General features: G+C 32.0%; 1 protein-coding gene across 1 annotated transcript; it reads left to right on the plus strand.

Moving 5' to 3' along the window:
• The first annotated feature begins 17,716 nt into the window (after positions 1 to 17,716).
• On the plus strand, positions 17,717 to 21,888 carry LOC100790338 (cilia- and flagella-associated protein 20). Its single transcript, XM_003533805.5, has 6 exons — positions 17,717 to 17,880; positions 18,104 to 18,174; positions 18,280 to 18,311; positions 20,243 to 20,484; positions 21,287 to 21,523; positions 21,659 to 21,888. The coding sequence occupies exons 2-6, from the start codon at positions 18,122 to 18,124 to the stop codon at positions 21,665 to 21,667; spliced, it is 573 nt and encodes a 190-aa protein (XP_003533853.1). The 5' UTR covers positions 17,717 to 17,880; positions 18,104 to 18,121; the 3' UTR covers positions 21,668 to 21,888.
• Positions 21,889 to 24,962: the final 3,074 nt, after the last annotated feature.

A 24,962-nucleotide genomic window follows, 5' to 3' on the forward strand; every position in this document is an offset into this window, starting at 1 on the left:
GAAAAAAGGCATTTCTTTTCACTGGCGGTAATAACTCATTTAAAGAGAGGAAAATGGAATTTTTATTTTAATAATCATAAAATATAATTATTTATCCAAATACTCATCCCTTTAAAATATGCAACCAATATAAATAATTAATTTAAATAATTACTTAAAAAGGTATTATAAAAAATTATTTATTTAAAATAATCATTTAAACTATTTAATTATTTAAGTTAAGCATAAAAGCCGTTAACTATTTTCAAATTGAAAAAACTGAATTTTAAATGCAAATTTCTTAATAGGGTTAAAAGGATAAATATTTGGACAGATATTTTAAAGAGACGAATATTTGAGTAAATAGTTATATTTTATGATTATGAAAATAAAAAAAATAAGAAAAAATGGGGAAAAAAATATAAAAGTGCATGCCTAAACTGTGAAGTGATACTGAAATTGTTTTTTTGCATGAAATCCAACAACTTATGGAGAAGGGTACATGGAGTGTTAAGCTACTTAGAGTAATGCCTTTATGTGAGTACATGAAAATGAATAAGATTACTTCTTAAGACGACACGTACCTAAAATGATGTCACAAATTACCATAAGCTGATGTCATGTAGGCCTTGTATTAAAAGTTTGAGCCTTTTTTGTTTCTGGTTGACATTACATTCAAACTGGTTGAGCATGGTTTCAGGCCACAGATCATTTGCAGATGGCAATAGTGCAATCCATGTGCTATATATGGATAATGAACTATTTGCAAGATCAATTTTGGGGAAAAGATGGCTATATAACCATTAACGTATAATTCATCCACTAAACTATTAACCATATAGTATTAGATTCTCTTTTAAAATGAGAATGGTCTTTTTTTTAAGGCAAAATGAGAATGTTCTTTAAGACGCATGATGTAACACTTTATTTTTTTAAAATATAATAATATAAAAATAAAATTTTACGTAAAATATACTAACAATATGTTTTCAATTAATTTAATAAATAATTTTTTTATTTAATTGGTGTTGATGATGATAACGACATTAATAATAACGATGAAGGTATGATACTTAATGATGATGATTGTGAAGTTAATGATAATGATAATTGAAATATGTTAAAATATGATAATTAATATTTTTTATAGATTTAATTTTTGTTTGAGAATTTTTTTAGAGATTTAATGATTATATTAAATTTTAATTTAAATTTTAAATATTTTAATTTTAATTATCTATTATTTTTAATCAATAAAATAATATAATCAATGATCATGATTTAAAAGATAAAGATTGAGATTAAAATATTTAAAAATTTAAATTCAAATATAACATAATCATTAAATCTCTAAAAATTTACCAAATAGATAAAGTTCAAAAATTTTAATTAACTTATCACTAGCACCGTGACCGCCATCACGTTTAACAGCATGAGATCGTCAGCATGAATGCTTATATGTGTGTCTGTGTTTAGCTTTTATTATGGGTATTTTTTTTAAAGTAATCTTATTTGAAGTATTATTGGACATTAAATATATAGACACTTTTCCTAATAAGAATTCAAACCAAATCTTTGTTTATCACAAGTTAACATTCAAGTAGGTGTGTTTTTAAAAAAACTAGTGGAGTGCCCGTCGGGTCGATATTTTATTGTAAGCGAAATAAATACTATTTGTCAGGGTGCTGATAATATCTGTCAGGGGGTGTTGTTTGTATAATTTTACTGTAAGTGATATAAATACTATTTGTTAGGGTGCTGTTTGTATATAACATAAAGATAATTTGTATAAGAGTTGATTGTGTTGAAAACATTTTAAAATTGATTTAAATTATATAAAAGAAACATAGGAAATAAATTAAAAAATATTGTGGTTTTGCAAGAAATTTTTTATTTTAGATGTATTTTATTGTGAAGAGGGACTAAATTTTCATAATTAATAGACATATGAAACTAATATTTTCATTGTAAAAGATAATTGACACTTAAAAAAATAAGTTTTTTTGAAAAGTAATTTTGTAGTGTTTGTTTTTAAAAAAATTTAGTGGGCATATGAAAGTAATATTTTTATTATAAAAGATAATTTACACTTATAAAAAAAATAATGTTTTAGTCTTTGTTTTAAAAAATGTTTCAGTCTATAAAAATAATTTGTTGTTATGTTAAATAATTTTGTAATCTCTATAAATAATATTATTTAAAAATAACCTTTTCTTATCCTAAATAAATTTTAATCTAATTCAACAAAAAAAAATTATAATCATGTATAAAAAGTAATGTTTTAGAAAAAATTTAGTTATGTATATGATTACGGGACACAAAGTTAATGCTCTTTGTAATTTAAAGTTAAAAAACTATTCTAGCAATTTGAATGTAAAAAAATATGCAGCTTAAATTAATTTAAACATATAGCATTTCAATAGTTAAAAATTGCTAAACTTAAATGCAATTTTGTTTTTTTAATTTTATTTAATCTGCAATTTGATCTCTTTATTTTATAATTAAAACATTTGATTATTCTATTTTTAAAAATTCACAACTATGATCTCTTTATTGCAAAATATAAATATTTGGTTTTTATATCTTTAAAAATCCACAATTTTTGTTTAATCTTAAATTTTTTGTATATTTTTTTTTATTTTTTTTACTCTGTGCTGTTGTTTTCCAAATGGAAGGAGAGAATCCATTGTTTATGTTACTATTGACTTTCTTATTTAGTGAAGAAGGATAATTTTGTGGGAAACGAAAATGCAAAACACAAAAAACTTTTCCCCGTAACTTTAAAAAACTAAAATGTTCAATAATTAGAAGCAAAAATATTGAAAGGTCACAACATGGTGGGATAAGTTTTTTTTTTTCTGATCAAGTAAATTTGAAAACAGAACATGTATATTACATGGTCTGTAAAACATAAGCACTGGAATAAGCAGCAAATAAAGATGAGATGAGCACAGTAGACAACAATATCCCTCCATCAACGATGTTCAATTTACTAAAAAGAAATGGAAAAAAATAGATAAAAATAGAACGTTTAATAATTAAATGTTAATATTAATAAATTGGCAATGATTACGAAAAAAATAAATAGAAAATTAAAGCTGATTTGAATAATATGGTAAAATTGATAGTGTAATATTTGAAAAAAACCTTTCCATTAATAGGTACTTGCCAATTATTTTTTGCCAATTAATATTGTCCGATAAAAAATAATAAACTCTCCAATCTTTCTTTTCTCACTTCAATCCATGTGTAATTTTATTTATTATTTTTTTATTTTGCTTAGTGCTTACACCTTCCTCACATGCTGATGTTTTTTTCCAGTACCACCAAGCCACACGTATCGCTTTCTAATTGTCGGATATAAAAATAGAGTGATAATGACCCCATTTTGATTGATGGAGAATTTTTTATGTTACTTTGTTTTGACAGTTTAAAGTTGTAATTTAATCATTATGATTTCCAGGTAATGCATTTTATTATTTACAATTTGCTGAAAAACGTAAATTGAAAACACATTTTTTATATTAGTTACACTCAGTTATTTAATATTAGCAATTTTATTCATTTCACTTTCGTATGAAATTTTTTTTTTCATTAAAAGTATGATATGATCTTTTTGTTTTGATAATAACGAAGTTACAAAAATTGATTCCACTATTATAAACCCGATTTATGAAGGAAGGACACATATAGTGAAGAGTATTTTGTTTATCACATTTTGTTCTTTCTCTATTTTAATTTATAGCAAATTCGTGATTTTGGAAGTAAAAGGAGCTTGCAATCAGCTTTAAATATTATACTGTCAATTTAAAAATAAATAGAAAATTAAAACTGATTTGAATAATATGGTAAAATTGATAGTGTAATATTTGGAAAAAACCTTTCCATTAATAGGTACTTGCCAATTAATTTTGTCCAATAAAAATAATAAACTCTCCAATCTTTCTTTTCTCACTTCAATCCACGTGTAATTTTATTTTTTTTATTTTGCTCACTGCTTACACCTTCCTCACATGCCAATGTTTTTTTCCAATACCACCAAGCCACACGTATCGCTTTCTAATTGTCGGATATAAAAATAGAGTGATGATGACCCTATTTTGATTGATGGAGAAATTTTTATGTTACTTTGTTTTGACAGTTTAAAGTTGTAATTTAATCATTATGATTTCCAGATAATGCATTTTATTGTTTACAATTTGCTGAAAAACGTAAATTGAAAACATTTTTTATATTAGTTACACTCAGTTATTTAATATTAGTAATTTTATTAATTTCACTTTCGTATGAAATTTTTTTTTCCATTAAAAGTATGATATGATCTTTTTGTTTTGATAATAATGAATTCTCTCTCCTCCATCTCTAATTAGCTTTAAATATTATATTGTCCATTTGGTAAAATTGATAGTGTAATATTTGAAAAGAAGTTGCATATAAAAATAGAGTGATGATGACCCCATTTTGATTGATGGAGAAATTTTTATGTTACTTTGTTTTGACAGCTTAAAATTATAATTTAATCATTATGATTTTCAGGTAATGCATTTTATTGTTTACAATTTGCTGAAAAACGTAAATTGAAAACACATTTTTTTTATATTAGTTACACTGAGTTATTTAATATTAGTAATTTTATTCATTTCACTTTCGTATGAAATTTTTTTTCCTTAAAAGTACGATATGATCTTTTTGTTTTGATAATAACGAAGTTACGAAAATTGATTCCACTATTATAAACCCAATTTATGAAGGAAATGCACATATAGTTAAGAGTATTTTGTTTATCACATTTTGTTTTTTTCTCTATTTTAATTTATAGCAAATTCATGATTTTGAAAGTAAAAGGAGCTTGCAATCAACTTTAAATATTATACTGCCAATTTAAAAATAAATAGAAAATTAAAGCTGATTTAAATAATATGGTAAAATTGATAGTGTAATATTTGGAAAAAAAACCTTTCCATTAATAGGTACTTGCCAATTAATTTTTTCCAATTAATTTTGTCCAATAAAAAATAATAAACTCTCCAATCTTTCTTTTCTCACTTCAATCCACGTGTAATTTTATTTATTATTTTTTTTATTTTGCGCAAGTGCTTACACCTTCCTCACATGCTAGTGTTGAATTCAACTCAGTTATGTAGCATTAGCATACCCCTTTTTAGTCTTTCTTCTATTTCTCTACAGTATGTGTGTACGGTCTTTCTACTTTGGACATGGTTGCTGCTTTCAATGACCATATGATAACTTGCATATTAGTTGGTGTAATGGAGATTCCCCTAGACATTTGATTTGGCACTAGTTTACTTTTACCAGAACTTACTCTATTCTTCCTTTGGTTTTATTCACTATGTCATCACTTTACACTTGCTTGTGATCACATAGGTCACAGTAGAGGGGGTCACTTTTATTTGGAATAGATTTGGTTAATCTGAATTGTACCTTTTGTAAAACACTTTCACCCCCTTATACATAGCCTATGTGTATAGGCATATATCATTCTGAAACAGTGAATACTACTGAAAATGTAAAGTGAATACCATCTTTGAACTTGTTGTGTTGCAATATGGTTTCTGGGAGTATAAAGTTTGCTTTTGCTTGGCCTCATTTGTTTTTTTACTATGACCAAATACAAGTCCCCTTAATATTCTTTAGCCGTTTTACATTTGGAAAACTTATATATTTTTATAATATGTGATCTCTGTATTCCTCACGCAAATGGGGAAGTAATGATTTCCTTTCTTTTTAATTTGAAGTTCTTAAACATTCTATTTTCGTCCTTACTCCTTGCACCACATATCATTTTTAATTCCTTTTGTTTCTTATACATATCCTTTTGTAACAATCTCAAATATCATTACATAAACATAAACAATTAAGTGAATAGGTTCATTTCAAGTCCTTTTAAAATTCTATAATTTTAAAATGTCCTTTGAAGGATGTGATAATTATTTAATTTTTAAACTTAAAAGTTTCTCATATGCTTCTCAACGATAAAGTCTTGCAGTTTGTTGTTCTTCCCGAAGCCTCCTTAGGAGCCGACTGTTACCTCTCTTCTCTCACCACCATCACCGACGTCCAAGTCTCCGCCGACTTGCAGGCATGCCATGCTATTTCTCACTATATATTTGTCACATTATGAGAGACTAATTACTTTTGTTAGACTAAATCTTCCACTAACAAACCAACCACCAACATTTGACATTAAAAAAATAGAATGAGTTTTGAAGTATTTGATAAAAGCATTTACTTTGGCACACTTGATTGTTCATGTGAGTCGTTTCTCAGTTAATGGAAAACCCCTCTATCATTTTATGGGAACCTCCACATTTAGTCAATACACTGTTGTTCATGATGTTAGTGTAGCCAAGATCGATCCCAAAGCTCCTTTGGATAAAGTTTGTCTCCTTGGATGAGGTGTTCCAACTAGTAAGTTATGTCCTTTCGTAATATGAAAATTGTATTGAGACATTGCATGTTAAGTATAAAGTGCTTATCCCTTCTTTGCATCATTTTGACACTGTTCATAGCCTGTAAGTAAGTCATGAAATGCTAGTGGACAATGGTGTTCCATTTGCTCGTGGGAAAGCATAGTGTGGTCATGAGAAACTTGTTAAATGCAGCTGATTAAATATTTTTTTCTTACCAGGGTGACATATTTTTGCTTGGTCTTGTGGCTTCCAATATGAGTTATGACTCAAAATTTACACTTACAGGTTGCAGAGGACGCAAAAGTTGTTGGTGCATCACAGATTATTGGCGTAGATATTGATAGCAATAGGTTTGAAAGAGGTACACCATAAGCTTGTTGACATAACTTTGACAGTATGCCTTTAATGTTGTGTAGTGATCTTTTGTCATGCATTTGTACTATGTTTTGATGAATGCTTTTCCAAATTTAGTGTATTGACTATCAGAATAGACATATTGGAATGGTGGTAGTCAGGTCAATATTATAATGGTGATGCTTAAAATTGGAGAAAAGGTTTTGTAAGATAATCAGAGATACAGAGAGTAAGAGATACTATGTAAAGATTTCCCCCAGCTAGATGCTTGTGAAATATTGACAGCATATTCTATCATTGTCATTCTTGCATTCCTTAATCAAACTCCAACCAGTTACCTAGAATCTCTTCCCAATTAATCACCCTTGATTATGGGGTAAAAACTTCCTTAATTGTTTCCTAATTCTTGGCAGATTAATTATGGTTTCTCTGTCACTACAGATTAATATATGAACTGTCTTTTCTGTTGTGCTTTTAAGATAATAAACTGGAGGGAAATTGGATTATGGATATGCTTCTATATACACTAGAAAAAACATAGGCACTAATGTGCTTCTCTATTCACATTTTTTATTTTTTGGAATTTAATTTATTGTATATGTAATTAATACAATTTTTTTTTATCAATATAACTTATGTGAGAGTTGAGAATTGAAACAAAATGGGCATAATTTGCAGTAACAACTAAAAAGTAAACAAGTTTTGAAAAAGTGGAGACCAAACATCAGAGAGAGGATGTCAGGAGTTTGAATGGGAGAGTGGGGAGTTACGAATGAAGCAGCTGAAGGATAAATTTGATAATAAAATGTGTAAACCAAAAAGGGTGTATTTCCTTTATAATTTTTATAGATTATAGATGAGGCTAATTGTGGCGTCCCTAAATAATGACTGGTTTAAAAGTAATAAATTAAATAGCAGAAACCATGGGAAATTTTTTTTTCTCTTTTTTTTTTGCCCTGTTATTCATTTCACGGTAATTAATTTCAGAAGGAAAATTATCACTATAGAGTCCTGAATGACCAGTTCACAACTCTATTCGGATTCATTTCTTTCTGATCACCCATAACCTCCAAACTATTTTTCTCTTTCAAAAATATACCAGTCATCATTTTAGGTCGTCACGTGAGAAATAATAAGATGCGGTCGGTAAACTCTTTTCAATTAAAATTCATTAACATTTCTTTTTCAAATAACAAGATAAAACATAATTGTTTTTATCATCTAAAACTGTCTAAAATATGGGAGTTTGCAAAATAACATAGTGGCATCCAGAGCAAAGGTAACAACTGTGGTGGCTTCAGCCACAATATATACAATCATCAAAATTTCTATACAATAGGTCTATCCACCCAAAAATCAAAAGAGTAAATCTATCAGTCTGAACTAGATACACCCACCCACAAAAAGTATGTACGCCTAGTCAAAGGAGCCGCCTGCTACGATGAAGAGTCGTCACTAATCGTTGTCCCTCCAGGGCCACTCTCCTCTGTAGAGTCTGCCTCAGATACTGACATAACATCCTCTGGAGAATCAACATTAGGGAATGGGTCTTCATCATCCTTAGGTAAGTCAAGGGCGTCCATAGCAGGTTCAGGAGGTAACTCCTCTAGGTCCTCTTCAAGATCCTCTCCAGAGGATGACACCTCTATCACTTGAACCGGCTCAGCTAGTCGATATGGAGTAGGTGTAGGTAGTATCCACTCCACAGGCTGTTGAAGTGTGCGTGCGGGTTCCTCCGGATGTACTAATGAAGTAGCAGTGAGTCGAATTGTGCCACGGAATCGGCACCTCTCATTGCCTTCGAGGGTCTCCTAAACACCCTCTAGGCACTCCATCACCACACGATCATGGATCAATTGCGCTGCCATCGCGATCTACAAAAGATAAAAGAAAGAGGGTAGACTCTTTCACAAGAAGTTTAACTACACAGGTAACCATACAATGCGTCCCATAACGGTTACGCATAGTCAAAATGTCTTTTTCAAGGGACTTCCTCTCTGGTAATCGATTACCAAAGTATGTAATCGATTACATACTTTGGTAATCGATTACCAGTGCCCAAAAATGAAATACACAGCCTTTGCACAGTGGAATCTCAAAGTTACACTGTGTAATCGATTACACATAAATGGTAATCGATTACCAGTGGCAGGTAGCACTATGTAATCGATTACACACAATTGATAATCGATTACCAGTAGCTACTTAGCATCCTGTCTCCATTTTTAAACCCTGTAATCGATTACCCACGAATAGTAATCGATTACCAGAGGGTAATTTTCAGATAACACCCAAGATAAATAGCTGGCCAGCCGCCACACAAGCCTCCTTGCTTCGTGGACTTTGTTCTTTTATTCTTTTATTGGTTAACTGTTAGGAGCTTGCCTGCTTAGGTACGTCACAGGTTCTCACTGACTGACTATGCCCGGGTTGGGCCGGGATTAGCCAAGCTTGGTTTTGGGCAATAGCACCTCACTTGACGTCCCCAAGGTCTCCTGACCCCCGCGACATATCTCCAGGTACCACTCTGTGGTCAACAAACAAAAGTAGGAAGACTGACTCTTCCACGTTTTCTCACATCAAGCTTATTGGATTATGGGGCACCGGTCATATGTGGTACTAGGTGGCGATCGGGCGATGGCGCAAATCAACTCTCCCATTTCCACAAGTCAGGCATAAGCACACCATCCCCAGTTGCCCACCTTCAAATTGAGCTCACGCATTCCCACGTAGCCCTTATCTTCGTTCCTCTCAGCACCGGGTCCCCATCAACCCCTCCAAGCTTTCACAATATCCAAACAATTCAATTCCATTTGTCATGAAACTACCCTAAACCAAGAAAAATAGAGTGGAGACAGAAAACTCTGCACAAAACTCATTCAAATTCCACAGTTTTTCCTACTCACATACCTCAGTAACATTCTCTTTGTTCCGATTCGTTAACCATTGGATCGCCTTGAAAATTTTACTGGAGGTTCCTAATACAGAAATCTAAATTTTGACCGTTGGGATCTACTAGAAAATATCTAGAACATGAGATGTACTACATTTCCCGTGACTAGCACTGCACAACCAATTTTCTGCATAATTGGTAAAATATGTTGCACAATTTGACAGCTTTTGCTGCATAATTTGGTAGATTTCGAATTCTAGCTTGCTTGTATCCAATTTCACTCAAATTGGATCCTACAAGTCTTAAATCATGTACAAATCATGTTCAAACCAAAAACATACTTCAAACCAAGGTAAAGCAAAATATAGGTATTCAAAACCCACCAATTTAGTGCATTCTCAAGGTTTGAAAGGTGAAAATGAAAATTGGGTAATTTTGGGGTAAACTCTCATCTTCATCAAGTCTATAATATTGATTTGGACTTGCTCAAACTGGTTTTAAGGTGAAATCTCCACCTATTCAAAATTTGACTTCTCAACACCCAATTTACCCTAGAAATGACTCTTTTCTTTCACATTTGTCACTCATATTTCTCATTTGCCCAGACCAAGCTTTCCTACCAGTCTTAATTGACATTCTAATCTAGAATCAACTCACTTTAGACTCCAATTTCCACTAACCCCAAATTTGGCTTTTCTAACCCTCAAAATCTCACGCTTTTCCACTTACAACACTATCATTCTCACATTTAACCCTAAGTTAACTCTCCCCATCCTCTCTACCAGTTTTCTATCAACATTTTAAGCATACATATATCACAAAGCACCATTATTAAACCCTAAATCAACATGGATAGTTTTGCTTGCATCAAACATGTCAAGTTTAGCATAATTTCAACAAATTCCTTCACAAACAACAACCCTAAGGCAATAACCTAGTAGAACTACCCATTATAGCTCCCAAAAACCCAACACCCACAGATTTCAAGTGAGAAGAAGTTCATCCTTACCTGAAATTTAAGGCCCCACGAAGTAGAGGTAAGCTCCTAGACTCCGAAAATAGCTTTTCCTTGCAATTTGGGGTGGAAATGAAGAGGAATTTGGAGCTTCAAAGGGAGGCAACAATGGTTGAGAAGAAGAAGAGAAAAAGCAACGTGGAGGGAGGAAAGAAGTTGCTGAAATTTTCTAAAGGAAGAGAGAGAAGATTTGGGCTTTTTATAAAAAAAATGATTTTCTTTTCATTTTCATTTTCTTTTCTAAAAGCAATTGCCACATGTCCCATTTTAAGTGGAGCAAAAGGGCCCACCTTTTTCTTTGATTTGACCTCATACTTAGCCACAAAGGAGAAAAAAAACTGGACCTTTTTGGATGCTGAAATCCTGCCTCGGTTTGCATGCCGCCTCTCTGGTTCCAGTTCCTTGCATTTCTCTGCACCTGTTGGGGCCCGTTTTCGAAAGTAGGCAATATATATATCAAAACGCTCAGAATGAGACCCTGAGCGTGGTTCAGTGGTTGGTTTTGTTAAATTTTAAGTTGCACTCAAAACAATAATTTTTAGACTAATTAATTGCGAATTAATCTATAACCGTCCGGTTATGGATTACTCTTCGTTAATTAGTCTAACCTGCGTATTTCTCCCCCAATGTACATACTTCTACCAAGAATATATATATATATATATATATATATATATATATATATATATATATATATATATATATATATATATTTAAATGTAACACTTACAAAATTCCGGGTAGAAATTCTAGGATGTCACACTAATATCTACAAAATACAAACTGTGATTGAGTTTGGTAGAAACACAACTGTGCAGAACTGTTGAATCTTTTCAATGCACTGTCATTATATCTTCTGTAAAGCTAGTCTTCACCTCTCCTTGGTGATATGAGGATTCAAACCAATGTAGTTTATATAGTTTACAGTGTCGTGTTGCATGCTTCCTATATTCTATATGTGTAGAAATTTTGATATGGTTTATTTCACTTTGCCTTGTTATCATCAAATGGAATTTTGTTGTTAACTTTCACTTGCTGGACTTTTTTTTTTGTTAATTCACCTAAATGATTTGGCTTAAACCAAAGAGGAAGCATTTGGACCTGTTGCACCCAGAGAGGAAGCTATCAGAATTGCTAATGACACTAATGCAGGTAGTTCATTTGGTTCTTCTTCATACAGCCTTGAAGAATGGTTTTTGCCCTCCCCCCCCTCCTATACAGCCTAGGTTAATAGTTTTGTCATATTTGGTCACTCTTGGTTTAATGTTGTGAAACTTTGGAACATGGAACTGCCTGTACATATGAAGGTTTGGGTTCATATGTATTTACAAACAGTATCCACCGATCATGGCGTGTTGCTGAGGCTCTTGAATATGGACTAGTGGGTGTTAAAGAAGGAGTAATTTCAACTGTGGTGCATCTCATTCCTTATTAAATGATATCAAGTGAAAATGGAATTTTTGTTGATGGGTTTATTTACGTGCATGTGTTGATGTAGGTGGCTCCATTTGGTGGTTTTAAAAAGTATGGCCTCGGAAGAGAAGGCTCCAAATATGGGATGGATGAATATTTAGAGGTGAGGACAAATGTAAAGTATTCATTTATGTAATTTTCCTGTTAATAAAACATTGCTTCATAGTCCATAAGCATAGCCATTGATTATACTTGTGCAACTTTTGTCCTTTGAAGTTTGTAAAACTGAGTTTGGTTATGGTTTTAAGAATCTAGAAAAGAGGTCATATTTGTGTAGAATTATGTGTGGTGGGTAGTTAAGGGATTGTGTTGAATTGTTAATAGCACTTTTAGATGTTTTGGATCAATGGGTATGGCCTGATACTTGGTATACAAAATAATGTTATTCTTCACTGGGTCTAAGATGTTTACCAAATAAAGTTTTCATAGTAAGATGATTCAGCTATTTCGTATGTAGTATTGGTGGAGGATCAGAAAGATTCCTTACCTTGCTTTGTTCAAATGTGAGGAAAATATGACAATTTTGTTTTCTAGAAAATGCTTCAACAGAGAAGCCCAGAAAACGCTTCAACATTGTCAATGACCACTTTAATTTAGTGGCATGTGGGTATTGTCACTGTTATTATTGGCATACTTAGTGCATCTTACATTGAGTTGTGTTTTCTTGTGTTGCCTAGTTGTGGTGGGATATATTATGAGAGATATCAAACTTGCTTTGGTGGACATTACTGCTTTGACTTTGTGCAGCCAAAGTGTTTGCTGAAAATATATTAGCTTACTATGCATTTTTTTTATATTCCTACCATGCTATACTTACAATCTATACAACATGCAGGGGTCCTAGGAGAATGCATTGTGTCATGGATTCCATTCCTGCCACTGCAATTGAAATTGGAGGTGTAGCACCTATACAGACTGTTGGTTAGCAAATTAGTCTTATTCAAAATATTTTGTTGAATTTCATTGTATTTGTAATGTATTACATATAGCTTCAAAATATTTTGTTGAATTTCATTATATTTGTATTGTATTACATATAAGCAACGTAGCTTCTTGTACTTATTCATTAACTAATTTAATAGTTGAAATTTGACCTGAGTTTATAAATTTCGCAAAAATAATAATAAAAAAAATCCTTATTCTACATCGGTTGAATGATAAACGATGTAGAAAATATCCTCATTCTACACTGGTTGAGTGATAAACGATGTAAAAACCCTTCCAATTCTACATCGGTTGACTGAAGACCGATGTAGAAACCTTCCCTTTCGTACCCATTCTACATCGGTTCACTGATAAACGATGTAGAAAATCTCCTCATGCTACATCGGTTGAATGATAAACGATGTAAAAACCCTCCAAATTCTACATCGGTTGACTGATAACCGATGTAGAAACCTTCCCATTCCTACCCATTCTACATCGGTTGACTGATAACCGATGTAGAAGCCTTCCCATTCAACATCGGTTTCATTCTTAGAACCGATGTAGAAAATTCACATTCTACATCGGTTGTAGCTACACAATCGATGTAGAAAGATCGCCTTTCAAAGATGGTCCTCCAACCGATGTCGTTATTCAACGACACTGGGTTACCACCACGCGTCATAACCGATGTAGAAAGGCCATTAGAACCGATGTAGAAGGCCCTTTTTTTAATAATGAGTCGTGAAGAATCAATTCCTCAAGAGATGAGAGGTGGAAGAGACCCTTGTAGTCCAGCCTTTTAAGATTTGGACAATCATAGATTTTTAGAAAAGTAAGAGAGAGTGGAAGCAAACCTTCATCAGGAAAAGACTTCACATCCAGTTTTCCAACACGCAAGATATCTAAAAAGGTGTTGGACCCCAAAGTCTTTTTCAGCGAGGCGACAAGTTTGGAGCAATTTGAGAGATTCATTGTTTCTAGATTTGATGGAAAGGGTAGTAAGAGATGGAAGGATGATATCCATGCATTTAGGCAATGATTTCAAATTCTCTAATCCTTCAATACTTAATATCTTTAGCCAGGGTGCAGACAATCCTTCATTGGAAAATGAGTCAAATTGAGGCCATCCACTAATGCAGAGACGCTTCAAATAATCATGAGTGTGCACCTGTGAAATCATTTTTAGATTACGACACCTGAGATCAAGCGAATGGAGTTTTGGAAACAAATCTAGCGGAAAAGTTGTTAGAGTCACAACCACCATTGATTGTCAATGTCAAAAGGAAATCATAGCAATGAGTCATGGAAATGTTCATATTTGAGCTGAAATAAGTGTGCAGGAAGTCAAGAGAAGTATCAGAGACGATTTGTCCAATGGTTTTAAGTGACGATGCGTCCATGTTGTGTCTTCTAATTGTGAGTCCTTTCAAAAAGTCAAATGATAATCAAATTGCAACTTTCCATAATCCTCTAGTTCTAATTCATGAATTTTTAGAGCCAAGGGAGCAGAAGCCATAGGTTGTCTGCAGTCACGAATCACCAGTCTCTTTAAACCTGCAAGTTGATCTGGTAGGTGCCCTTTTAGTTTGTGACTTCGCACTATGGAAAGACTTTGAAGATGAGGAAAAGCTCATGTCACTCATTTACATTCCCATTCTTCCCATTCCTTCATGTTGGAGAAGTACAATGTTTCTAAAGATGTAAATGAAGAAGAGCTACTTCCACAAAAATAAGCATCAATACACGCTATCCCATAAAGCCTGTAACTATTAGGTCCTTGAGAATTTGCAAAAGTCCAAGTGGAGGCAAAGATAATCATCATAACATATAGCAACTAAATGTCAAAAGAACATAAAAGATATGTAGCATATCTAAATCATGTACCTCATGGTTTTGTTGTAAACTGCTCCTGCCTTTGCCAGATGCATGTTAAGATCTCCATCCAAGTCCTTTACTACATGTTGTTTTGTATTCACTACTACAAAAAAAGCCTTTTACGACGGTTTTAGTGAAAATTTATCGTAGATGACATAACTTTAAAGACAGTTTTACCTAACACCGTCTTTGTATTGCATGTACCCACGTCACAAATTCTCCTCTCCCATCCACCAACTCATACATGAAATCATTGATGCCTTCGAAGACTCTCTGGCTCACACCACAAAACCTTCTAGAAAGATAAGAGAAACAAGAGGGACTCCAAAACCAAGCCTTCCAAGTTGACTCGCTTGGAGTTTCCCTCTTTGCCGTCGGAATCAGCACCAAAGAGTAGCAGTAGCAGCGCTGGTGCTAGCGAGGTTGAGGTTGAGGCTGGTCAAGGCGGTGATGGTGGTGACGATGAGGAGAAAGAGTCCGTGAGAAGGTCTATTAGTTTCATTGGAGAAAGAATTTGGGACACCTGGGCTCGGTGAATGAATTTTCAAGGGAAGGGTGGGTTTAATCTTTTCCCTTTAATTTCTATCTATCTTTTGGTTCTTTTATTTATTTATTTATAAACATTTTTTTCTTTTTGTACATTAATCACTTCTATGCAATGTATAAAAGGAACATGACAGTTTCGTTTTTTGCGTTCCGATCCATTAGGTGTTTGATCTTATGGTATAGTTTCAATTAAATCATAGGGCATTCATTAACTGTCTTTTTTAGGTTTTAATCTCAATAGATATTTCAGTCATCAACTTATAGCTAAATGTCCTCTTATTGCATTGTTTGAGCTGAAGAAGGGAAAAAGAAATCAAATTGTTTCTTTTAATTGCCTGATGGATTTCATCGGACGTATGGTCATATTAGTTTGTAGGGTTAACTGATTAGGTTTTTGCAAATTCTAGAACTTTCTACCATATACTGTGAGTGTTCAAGGTAGAAAAAGTAAGTGACTGAGAGACTTAAGAGTGTGTTTGATGTTAGTGGTGAGTTTATAGTGATGAATCAAAATAGTTTAAAATGCTTTAAGAACTATTTTAGTGGTGAATTCATTAGAATTATGGTACCTAGGTGCAGCTGTGAGTTAGGGACTCAAATCATGATTAAAATACCTTCTATGGTGAGAAAGTGATAGTGAAACTTTGGGGGTTGTGTTTGAGTATAGAAAGTTGTGGTTAAAACTCGTATTAAGGGTGTTAGAGCCATAGTTAAGCTGAGAATTGTGACTACTATCCTAGAAGAGACAATAAGTAACTTCATGTAACTCATCTAGATGAATGCAGCAAGTTGACATACTAAGCCAAAGTCTCTAGATTTACCTTAGTAAGTGATTATATAAGCCTATAATTGAAATAAAACGCTAATATTAAGTCTCTAATTCCCCGTCAAGGGATATTTTAGGCACTAAAAATATATTTATGTCATAAGTTTAAATAATTATAATATCAAACTATAATTTATATGTTCAAAATATCTAATATTATAAGTTTAAAATAATAATATTTTTTTATTACGACTAAAATACTAATATAAAATGTGTCAATGAGAAAGATTTTGTTAGAAGGGACAAAATTCATTTAGGAGATCTTTATGTCTTAGGATTAATCTCATGACTTTTGGTTACGAGGATACTTTACTTTTGAAAAATAATATAAAACATGTGTTAAAATATCTTATTTGAAGTTACTTTTAATCATAACTTCATGGTTTAGAGATATGATCTGAAACCATAAGAGCGTGTGATCGAGGGTGACATCAAATAAAAAAAATATGTTTTTTGTCTTCGTAAATACATCAAAGTTCGATTTTAATCCTTCCAATTTTTTTTTGTTTATTTTTTGTCCTCACAAAATTATAATGTGTCATTTTTTCGTTCAAAACAAGGATTGGATGGATCTTAACCTACATCTCAAAATGTTCCACTAGATATGTGTAACTCCAATTTTTCTCTCTTTCTCCTACACCTCTAACACCACCACCAACATCCACCTGGATCCAACTTCCTTGGTGAACACTCACCTTCAACACCACCACCATAGGCCAAATTTGCTATTGCCTTCGCATCGTTGAAGATCGCTTCTAGATAGATTGGACAATGTTGGAGGTCATTGACCTTGGCCTCTTCGACGACATCAATGGCCTACTCAACCACTAGGATATTTTTTTTTGAAACATGATTTTTCCTTGGGGGGATCTAAAATCAACGAATTATGGAAAATTTATATTGCATTTTTCTAAAAATTTTGAAATTATTTGTTTAATCCAACCTCTAATTTTTGATTTCTTTCAATTTTATTGTGAGCTTCTTGGTCAATAATGATTTTAGGAAATAGGTGTTTGATGGGTTATTTTTTTATTTGGTTGAGTAGGTTTTAGAATCCAATTCATATATATACTTTTTGTATGTAATTTATAGTTACAAATTGTATTTTTTTATTTATTTTTTTTAATTTGTGATGATTTTCAAATTTCATAAATTATATTTAAATTTTAAAATAAAAAATGTCATGTAAATTTGGTTAGATTCAAAATTAAGTTTGAACCAAAAAATAACATTATAATTTTGTGAGAATGAAAAATAAATAATTTTTTTTATAGGAATTAAAATTTAATTTTGATATACAAACATATTTTAACTATAAAAAATAAATTTTAAATTTTATTAATTAAACTTTTCGTGCTACAAAAATGTATAATAATATCGAAAACGCTTTTTGTGCCATGCTATTTGTAATAAAATGTTAATTTAATTTGATATATAAATATTTATAAATGGAAGTTTATTGGGGTTCTGGAATCTCCTCTGCGTCAAAAGCGTGCAGGTTTTTTGTGTTCTTATTTGTTAGTCCTTCCTGAGAGCTGAATTTCCCGGCAAACAAAAACAGGTTTCGGTTCTCACTTTTATTTATTTTTTCCCTTATTTTTTGTGTTCCTTAATCTTAGGGTTTCAGAATCGCTACTTCGTTTTTGTTCATCTCTCTCACTCATCTTCTAATTTCCGTTTACTTGTTTTTTTCTTCCTGTTACCTTTGCCGTGTCATATTTTTATTTATTTTCTTAATTTTTTATTTTATTTTGGTTTGAGAATTTGGTATCGTTGTGTTGTAGGTTTTTGTGGTGTTGAAGATGTTCAAGAACACATTCCAATCTGGATTTCTTTCCATTTTATACAGCCTTGGGTATGTTCTATTTTTGGGGTCTTTGTTTCACTTTAACATTTCTGTTTCGCATGTTTGACACGATGAAGATGCTGAAATTTATCATTTTTTTCCCATTTGATATAGGAGTAAACCTTTGCAGATATGGGACAAAGAAGGTGAGTGTTTTCTGGTTTTTAGTGGGTAATAATATTTTGGGATTTGGATGCTTCAAAATGAGGGGTGCACTTTTGAGGGAAAGGGAAAAATTGTAATCATAGATTGAAAAATCAAAGGTTGGGATTCTCATAAAATACATGCATATGTACAACAAGTTATGAAGTTATTAAAATCTCAATTGTTGGTTTTCCAATCAATGATTGTATTTTATTTATCTTCTAAAATTCACCCATGTCAAATCCAGTATTTTGAGTTTGTTCAAAATTCAATACTCTGCCTTGCTTTTGATATGAAATTACGTCTATATGACATTTTTTGTCGTTTTGAAATTCACAGGTTTATTTATTGTTTATGTTGGGAAATGGTAAGATTCCCATTGTGTGATTGACTGATAGCAGGCCTATAATTAATTAGGTCTATTATAGGAAGAGGAGTGGGTTGGTTAGGATGTTTGCTATGGTTAGCTAACGGGTCACTATAAGTACCTGTGTGGTAGGAGAATTAACTGTATTTTTTCTGAGGATTGTGAAAAAGTTAGGAGAGTCCAGAGTTTGGAATTTCTATGCGATTGACTTTTTGTATCATACTAAATTTTCACTCACATTGAGTACGGAACTGAGATTTTGTTCTTCATTTAATAAAAGATCCCTCTTTCTGTTTTACTCAAGTACCACTGTAACACTGTACCATCATGTCTACTAATCAGTGTATCATTTAACAATATATGCTTCTGAATTATTTCTTATGATGACACCCTTGTCGTGGTGAATGCTGGGAAATGGAGTGTTAATGTGAGCTAAATAATAAGGGTAGTGAAGATGAAAATATTGAAGTGCATCGATGTGAGGAAAAGAAACAATAAGATCAGGAATGGATGCATCATGTATTCAAGAGAAAATTGGGTTAGAATGTGTAGAAGAGAAGATGGCAGAAACTCGCTTAAGGTGTTTTGCTTGTGGATGCAAGGTCCTAGCAAATACCCACTCTTGAGATAAAGTCTTGTCCTCTAGACTTAGATCAATAGATTGATTTTGGATAACAACTATCTTCTCCCAAGTTGCTCTCAAGATAGGTAAAGTGGCCCTCTTCACAGCATCTTCTAACACTGTCATGCATGGAAATGGGGCAAAGACATGTGAAATTACTAGCATTTGTGAAGATGAGATAACAAAAATGAGCAATGGTGGTATTTGAGGTTCTGGCAGAAATTGCACTAAGTAGGGTTCCTGATTTCCACCTTTTTTTGGTTGTCGTCTCTGGTCTGACACCTTTGTTCCTCCCTACTTCACCAGTTTCAATCTTCTGTAGACATTCTTTATCTCTGTTGTTGTAACTAGGTTCAAAGTCAGAACTTGCAAACAGGTTGGACCCACAAGGTTTAATGGATTTCAGGTCACACCACTGCCTGACACTATCCAAAAACTCTGTTGATTCAATTGGTTGGTCTATCTATAATCATAATGTCATTTTTTGCATTGATCTCCCTTGGATCCTGCAGTTCAGACCAATTGGTTGAGTGCCAAGATCAGAAACCAGTGTATGAGTGTTATTTGGTAAAAAAAGAACTGGGCTGTAGCTCTATGAGCAGAAAATGAAAACAACTAGAGCATAAGCTCCTACACTCGCTCTACAAGAGCTAACGCTCCAAGGGAAGAATCCCTTCCCAAAGTCTAACCAGAATTTCACCCATCACACTAACCTTGCCTACTCAGCTTCTCCACACCCCTAGAGCCTTCTTCCATTTAAAACATAGAATCTAATAGTTATCACTGTAGCATTAAGACCAAGGGTTTTCATCAGTTACACAAATCTCACAATTCTCCTTGATTTGTCTTCGTCATATTTGTGATTTGCTTGATGATAGTAACAATCTTTTTCAATTTGAAGGTAAATATTATGTGACTAATTTTGTCTTGGACTTTGTTTATAGTTGTTGATGGCCACATTAAACGACTACAGGATGAAGACATACAGTCCAATGTACTAGAAATAATTGGATCAAATATTCAGTCCACATACATTACTTGCCCAGCTGACCCAGCGACAACGCTTGGTATAAAGCTTCCATTCTTGGTTATTATTGTCAAGAATCTAAAGAAGTATTTCACATTTGAGATTCAAGTTTTGGATGATAAGAATGTCAGACGACGATTTCGAGCTTCAAATTTTCAAGTGTGTAAGTCTGCCCATGTTTGTGTGTCTGATTATTATGAACACAACTTCAGATGTTTAGTTTCTTCTGGGGTTTTTTTGTGCATGAGTGCTTGCTTCTACCCAATATAGAGAGCTTTGATTTTCTGAATAGTAACATTTTGGCATGATTCTTTATTTTTAGGTCATTGTATTTTATAATTAATAAGCCATAGAGATGGAATCCACAATTTGAAACTGTGTATCTTCTCATCTATTTCTTTTTCTGAAAATGTAAATTGGCAAATTTCATTTTCTGTATGTGCAGAATTGCTTTGAAATCAAGTGCATCAGTTGTAGTATTTCTGTTACGTGATCTTACAGATTATTTGTTTTTAAAATTTGACTTGTTTAATCTGGTACAAGGTGTACATTGCCCATGAGAATTGTGTGGGGAGCATGATAGACAGGAATTAGAATTTTCTTATTTATTCTGCATACTTTGAAATGAAGGACGGGAAAATATAAAAAAAATATTATTTTAGGGACTAAAGTGATTTGAATGATTGAATGACTGGAACTCTATTGCTTGATTTGTTTCATTCACACTTTCACTTTTAAATCACCAAAAGACCGGGGGTATATTAGTGGTAAAATAGTTCTTATTGTCAAGCAATGTCATTTTTGAGGTATACTGTGGAGTTTGTGAAAGGAAAAAAAGGAAAGAAATACTGTGACATTTTTGCTTAAACAAAATCTTAATATTTTTTCAGAAATATAGTGATGTCATTTCCTTCTGAAATACTGTTCATGTGCATTACAACTTAGTTTCTTGTCATTATAGGCTGTCACTCGAGTAAAGCCCTACATTTGCACTATGCCACTGAGAATGGATGAGGGATGGAATCAAATCCAGTTTAACCTGGTTGATTTCACCAAGAGAGCTTATGGTACTAATTATGTGGAGACACTGCGAGTACAGGTCCATGCAAACTGTCGCCTGAGAAGGATATACTTCTCTGATCGCCTGTACTCTGAGGAGGAACTCCCACCGGAGTTTAAATTGTACCTTCCGATGCAGGTTAGAGATGCCTGCATATGGACAATTAGTTCTTTCATATTTTTTTTTTCTTTTCTTGTCTTGAGCACGTCAAGTCTCATCTTGTTTTACTTTGTTTTCTGGATAAAGTCTCACCTTGTGCTTTTCATCATGCAGAAATCATGAAAATGTTGTGGGAGGAAGGAATTGGGTTCACGAGAGTTGGATGTTTTTATTTATATATGTACTACGTACAATTCTGCCTGTTGGCTTCTTTATCTATGTTATGCCTGAACTAATAAGAACATTTGCAACTGTTCATTCTAGTCACATTCAGCTGGATGATGTTCTGATGCTTGTCTCTGTAATATTGGATGTCAATTTTGATAATGGTTTTTGTGCTTTTACATGATAGTGTCTTACAGAAGATAGAGGATGATAATGTTTTAAGTGCACTGCATTCTTAATATATATACCTGATATCTGGTTATCTTATGAAGGCGTTTCCTTCTCCTAGGAAGAACAATGTACAGAAATGTGGATATTAGGCAGTCTAAAGTTATGAGAAGATATGCTTTCATAAAAAATGAATATTTGTAAATTTTAATGTTATTTAATGTTTTTTCCACAAATTTTAGGAATTACCTGAAAAATAATATAATTAGAAGTTGGTTAAAAATGTTGGTAAATTGTAATTTTAGAAATTATTGAATGTATATGAATCTTGTAAATTATTTCAATCAAGAAAGACTTATTGATTTTTTTTTTTTACATTAATCATAGGATCTAATAAAATTATTTAACTTTTTTTATAAAAAAATTATTTAACTTGAAAATGTTGAATGTGTGCCAGTGTGTGGATGTATGTTTTTCTTTATTTGCCAGACATGAAAGGCGTTACTTTTCTCTTCTCACCATTCAAGGAAAGGGTCAAAATAAAAAGAACTATACGAGAAATGAAACAATGATTCTTCTAAGTTCAGTACTCAAGGCTGAAAACAAAAAAGTTTAGCACTATTAAAGTATGAATAGCCACCTGTCCACCTGGTTATGAAGTTTAAGAAGCATAGGCACTTGTATAAAAGTTTAAGAAATATAAAAACGGGTTACGAGAAACATAAGATAATCTTGTCAATGTATACACTTTAGTGGCATGATGAAATACAATCACATTTACTATTAAAAAAAATGTAATATTAGGTAGAGCAACCACATTAATGACTATGGAAGAAGAACAATGAAAAATGAAAGAAAAGAATGGAAAGCAAGTGACAATACCTCATATTTATATACTATAAATAGATAATTTAATTTTAACTTGATAGAAATAACTATTTATAAAAAAGATAAATTTTAAGAATAAATTAGAATGGAATTAAATTCCAAGGTTCTATTTGTAATTGGATGTGAGTTTATACTAGAAGAATTAAAGAATAATTTTCTCTTTACTAACAAATTGTTAGTTCCAGTGACATGAGATTCGATATTTTTAAACAATGTATCAACTTTAAGCTTTGTAGATAAAAAAAATATGATTGATAAAAGAGATACTCCACCAAGAGTGGTAAGCTAAGTTCTCTCCTATAGAAATTATTTATTGACTTATTCCGTATTAATGACATATTTTAAAAAAATTATCCTTTTAGAAGTCCACTCCACAAATTGTTAATTAACAATATACCAAAAACTAGTTATCATTGATAACAATTTCTTGTAAAAAAAATTGTGTACAAATTACAACCACGAAGCAAATCTGAGTTAAGAAAACAGTAAACCAAGTTGTGGAAGATCTCCTTACACTGGTTTAAATTCTCAATCCTCTATATCCATGCAGGCTGAGGTTTCCAAGTATGCAATTGAAATAATAGAACAGTAGTTTAGTACCGTGAAACTTAATAATCACTTTCCCATCAATCCATATTAATATTGGTGGATTCTTGAAAGATGGAAAGAGTTAAAGTGAAGCAACAACACACAATTTTTGAACTTGTTAAACAATAAGAACTCCACATTGGATAATGAACCATCTACCAAGTCCGAAACAATTTGGAAGTCCAGCTCCACCAAATCTGCTGACTGATATTCTCTTGGAATTTTCTTCCTCCACCACTCAAACTTCTTCTATACCGAGTAGTAGTGAGAGGAAAATTCCAAAAACACTCTTATGAAAGATTAAGATTCATACGAATTGTGAATTCATATACAGATTACAAATTTTTTTAATTTTAAAAAATATTTATTATGAATTAATTTAAAATTAATAATCTATGCAGTATTAAAACATGTGACTTTCGCGTTATTGATATAATGTTCTAATAAATCAATTATATTATAAATAATTAATATCGTTATATATACATTAAAATTTCAAATGTATATTTAATGCACATATAAGTTTACATAATAAATTTTATGATAATTATTTTTGATCAAATAATTAATTTTTTGACATATATATTTTTTATTAAAAAATTATATATATAAAAAATACATTATTAGATCAAAATTAATTATAATAAGACCAAAAAAAGAAATCTACTTAATGTAATTATAATTAAATTTATTAAAAAAACATTAAAAATATTTTTTAATTTTTTTTTTTAAAAATTTTAGAGGATACGAATGCACAAACTGCATGAATCATACGGATTGACAATTTATAAGAATCATACGGATTACGAATCTGTATAAATCATACGAATTATAAATTCATATGTTTATTAACAAGAGTAATTTTGGAAAATTTTAAAAAAATATTAAATGTAGAATCCGTATTCTCTTTCAATCTTAGACCATAAAATCATACAGTCTAATTACTTAGATATTGCAAAGAACAAACATCCTAAGATTTTAAGAATATACACTACTAGAAAATAGTCTTTTTACATCGATTCTTTGACCCATTCTACATCGGTTATGACGCGTCATCGTAGTAGACAATGTTGAAAGTCTCGTGTCCTTCAACAATGGTTATCTGACCGATGTAGAATGGTGATTAGGCAAAACCGATGTAGAAAGGAAGACATTCTACATCGGTTATTAGAGACGAACCGTCGTAGAATGTCGATTTTTCTTAATCATTCTATATTGGTTGTGCCTATAACCGATGTAGAATGTCTTTCCTTCTACATCGCGTGCTGTCAAACCCGTAGTAGTATCCTATACCATTCTACATCGGTTGTTCTTATAACCGATGTAGAATGACGATTCTTCTACATCATGTCTTTGTGCACCGTAGTAATATACTATACAATTTTACATCAGTTGTTCTTATAACAGATGTAGAATGACAGTTCTTCTACATCAGGTCTTTGTGCACCGTAGTAGTATACTATACCATTCTACATCGGTTTTTGCTAATAACCAATGTAGAATAGGTACTTTCTACATCGTTTCTTGAGAAAACCGTTGTAGATGTCATAATATTCTACATCGGTTTTCGCTTATAACCGATGTTGAATGAAATAATTTCTACATTGTT

Source organism: Glycine max, chromosome 9 (assembly GCF_000004515.6).
Source record: "Glycine max cultivar Williams 82 chromosome 9, Glycine_max_v4.0, whole genome shotgun sequence".
NCBI lineage: Eukaryota > Viridiplantae > Streptophyta > Magnoliopsida > Fabales > Fabaceae > Glycine > Glycine max.

Coding starts and splice junctions, on each gene's coding strand:
- LOC100790338 (XM_003533805.5), top strand. CDS start 18,122: ATGTTCAAGAACACATTCCAATCTGGATTTCTTTCCATTTTATACAGC. Junction 18,175..18,279: donor TCCATTTTATACAGCCTTGG/GTATGTTCTATT, acceptor CATTTGATATAG/GAGTAAACCTTTGCAGATAT. Junction 18,312..20,242: donor GCAGATATGGGACAAAGAAG/GTGAGTGTTTTC, acceptor CTTTGTTTATAG/TTGTTGATGGCCACATTAAA.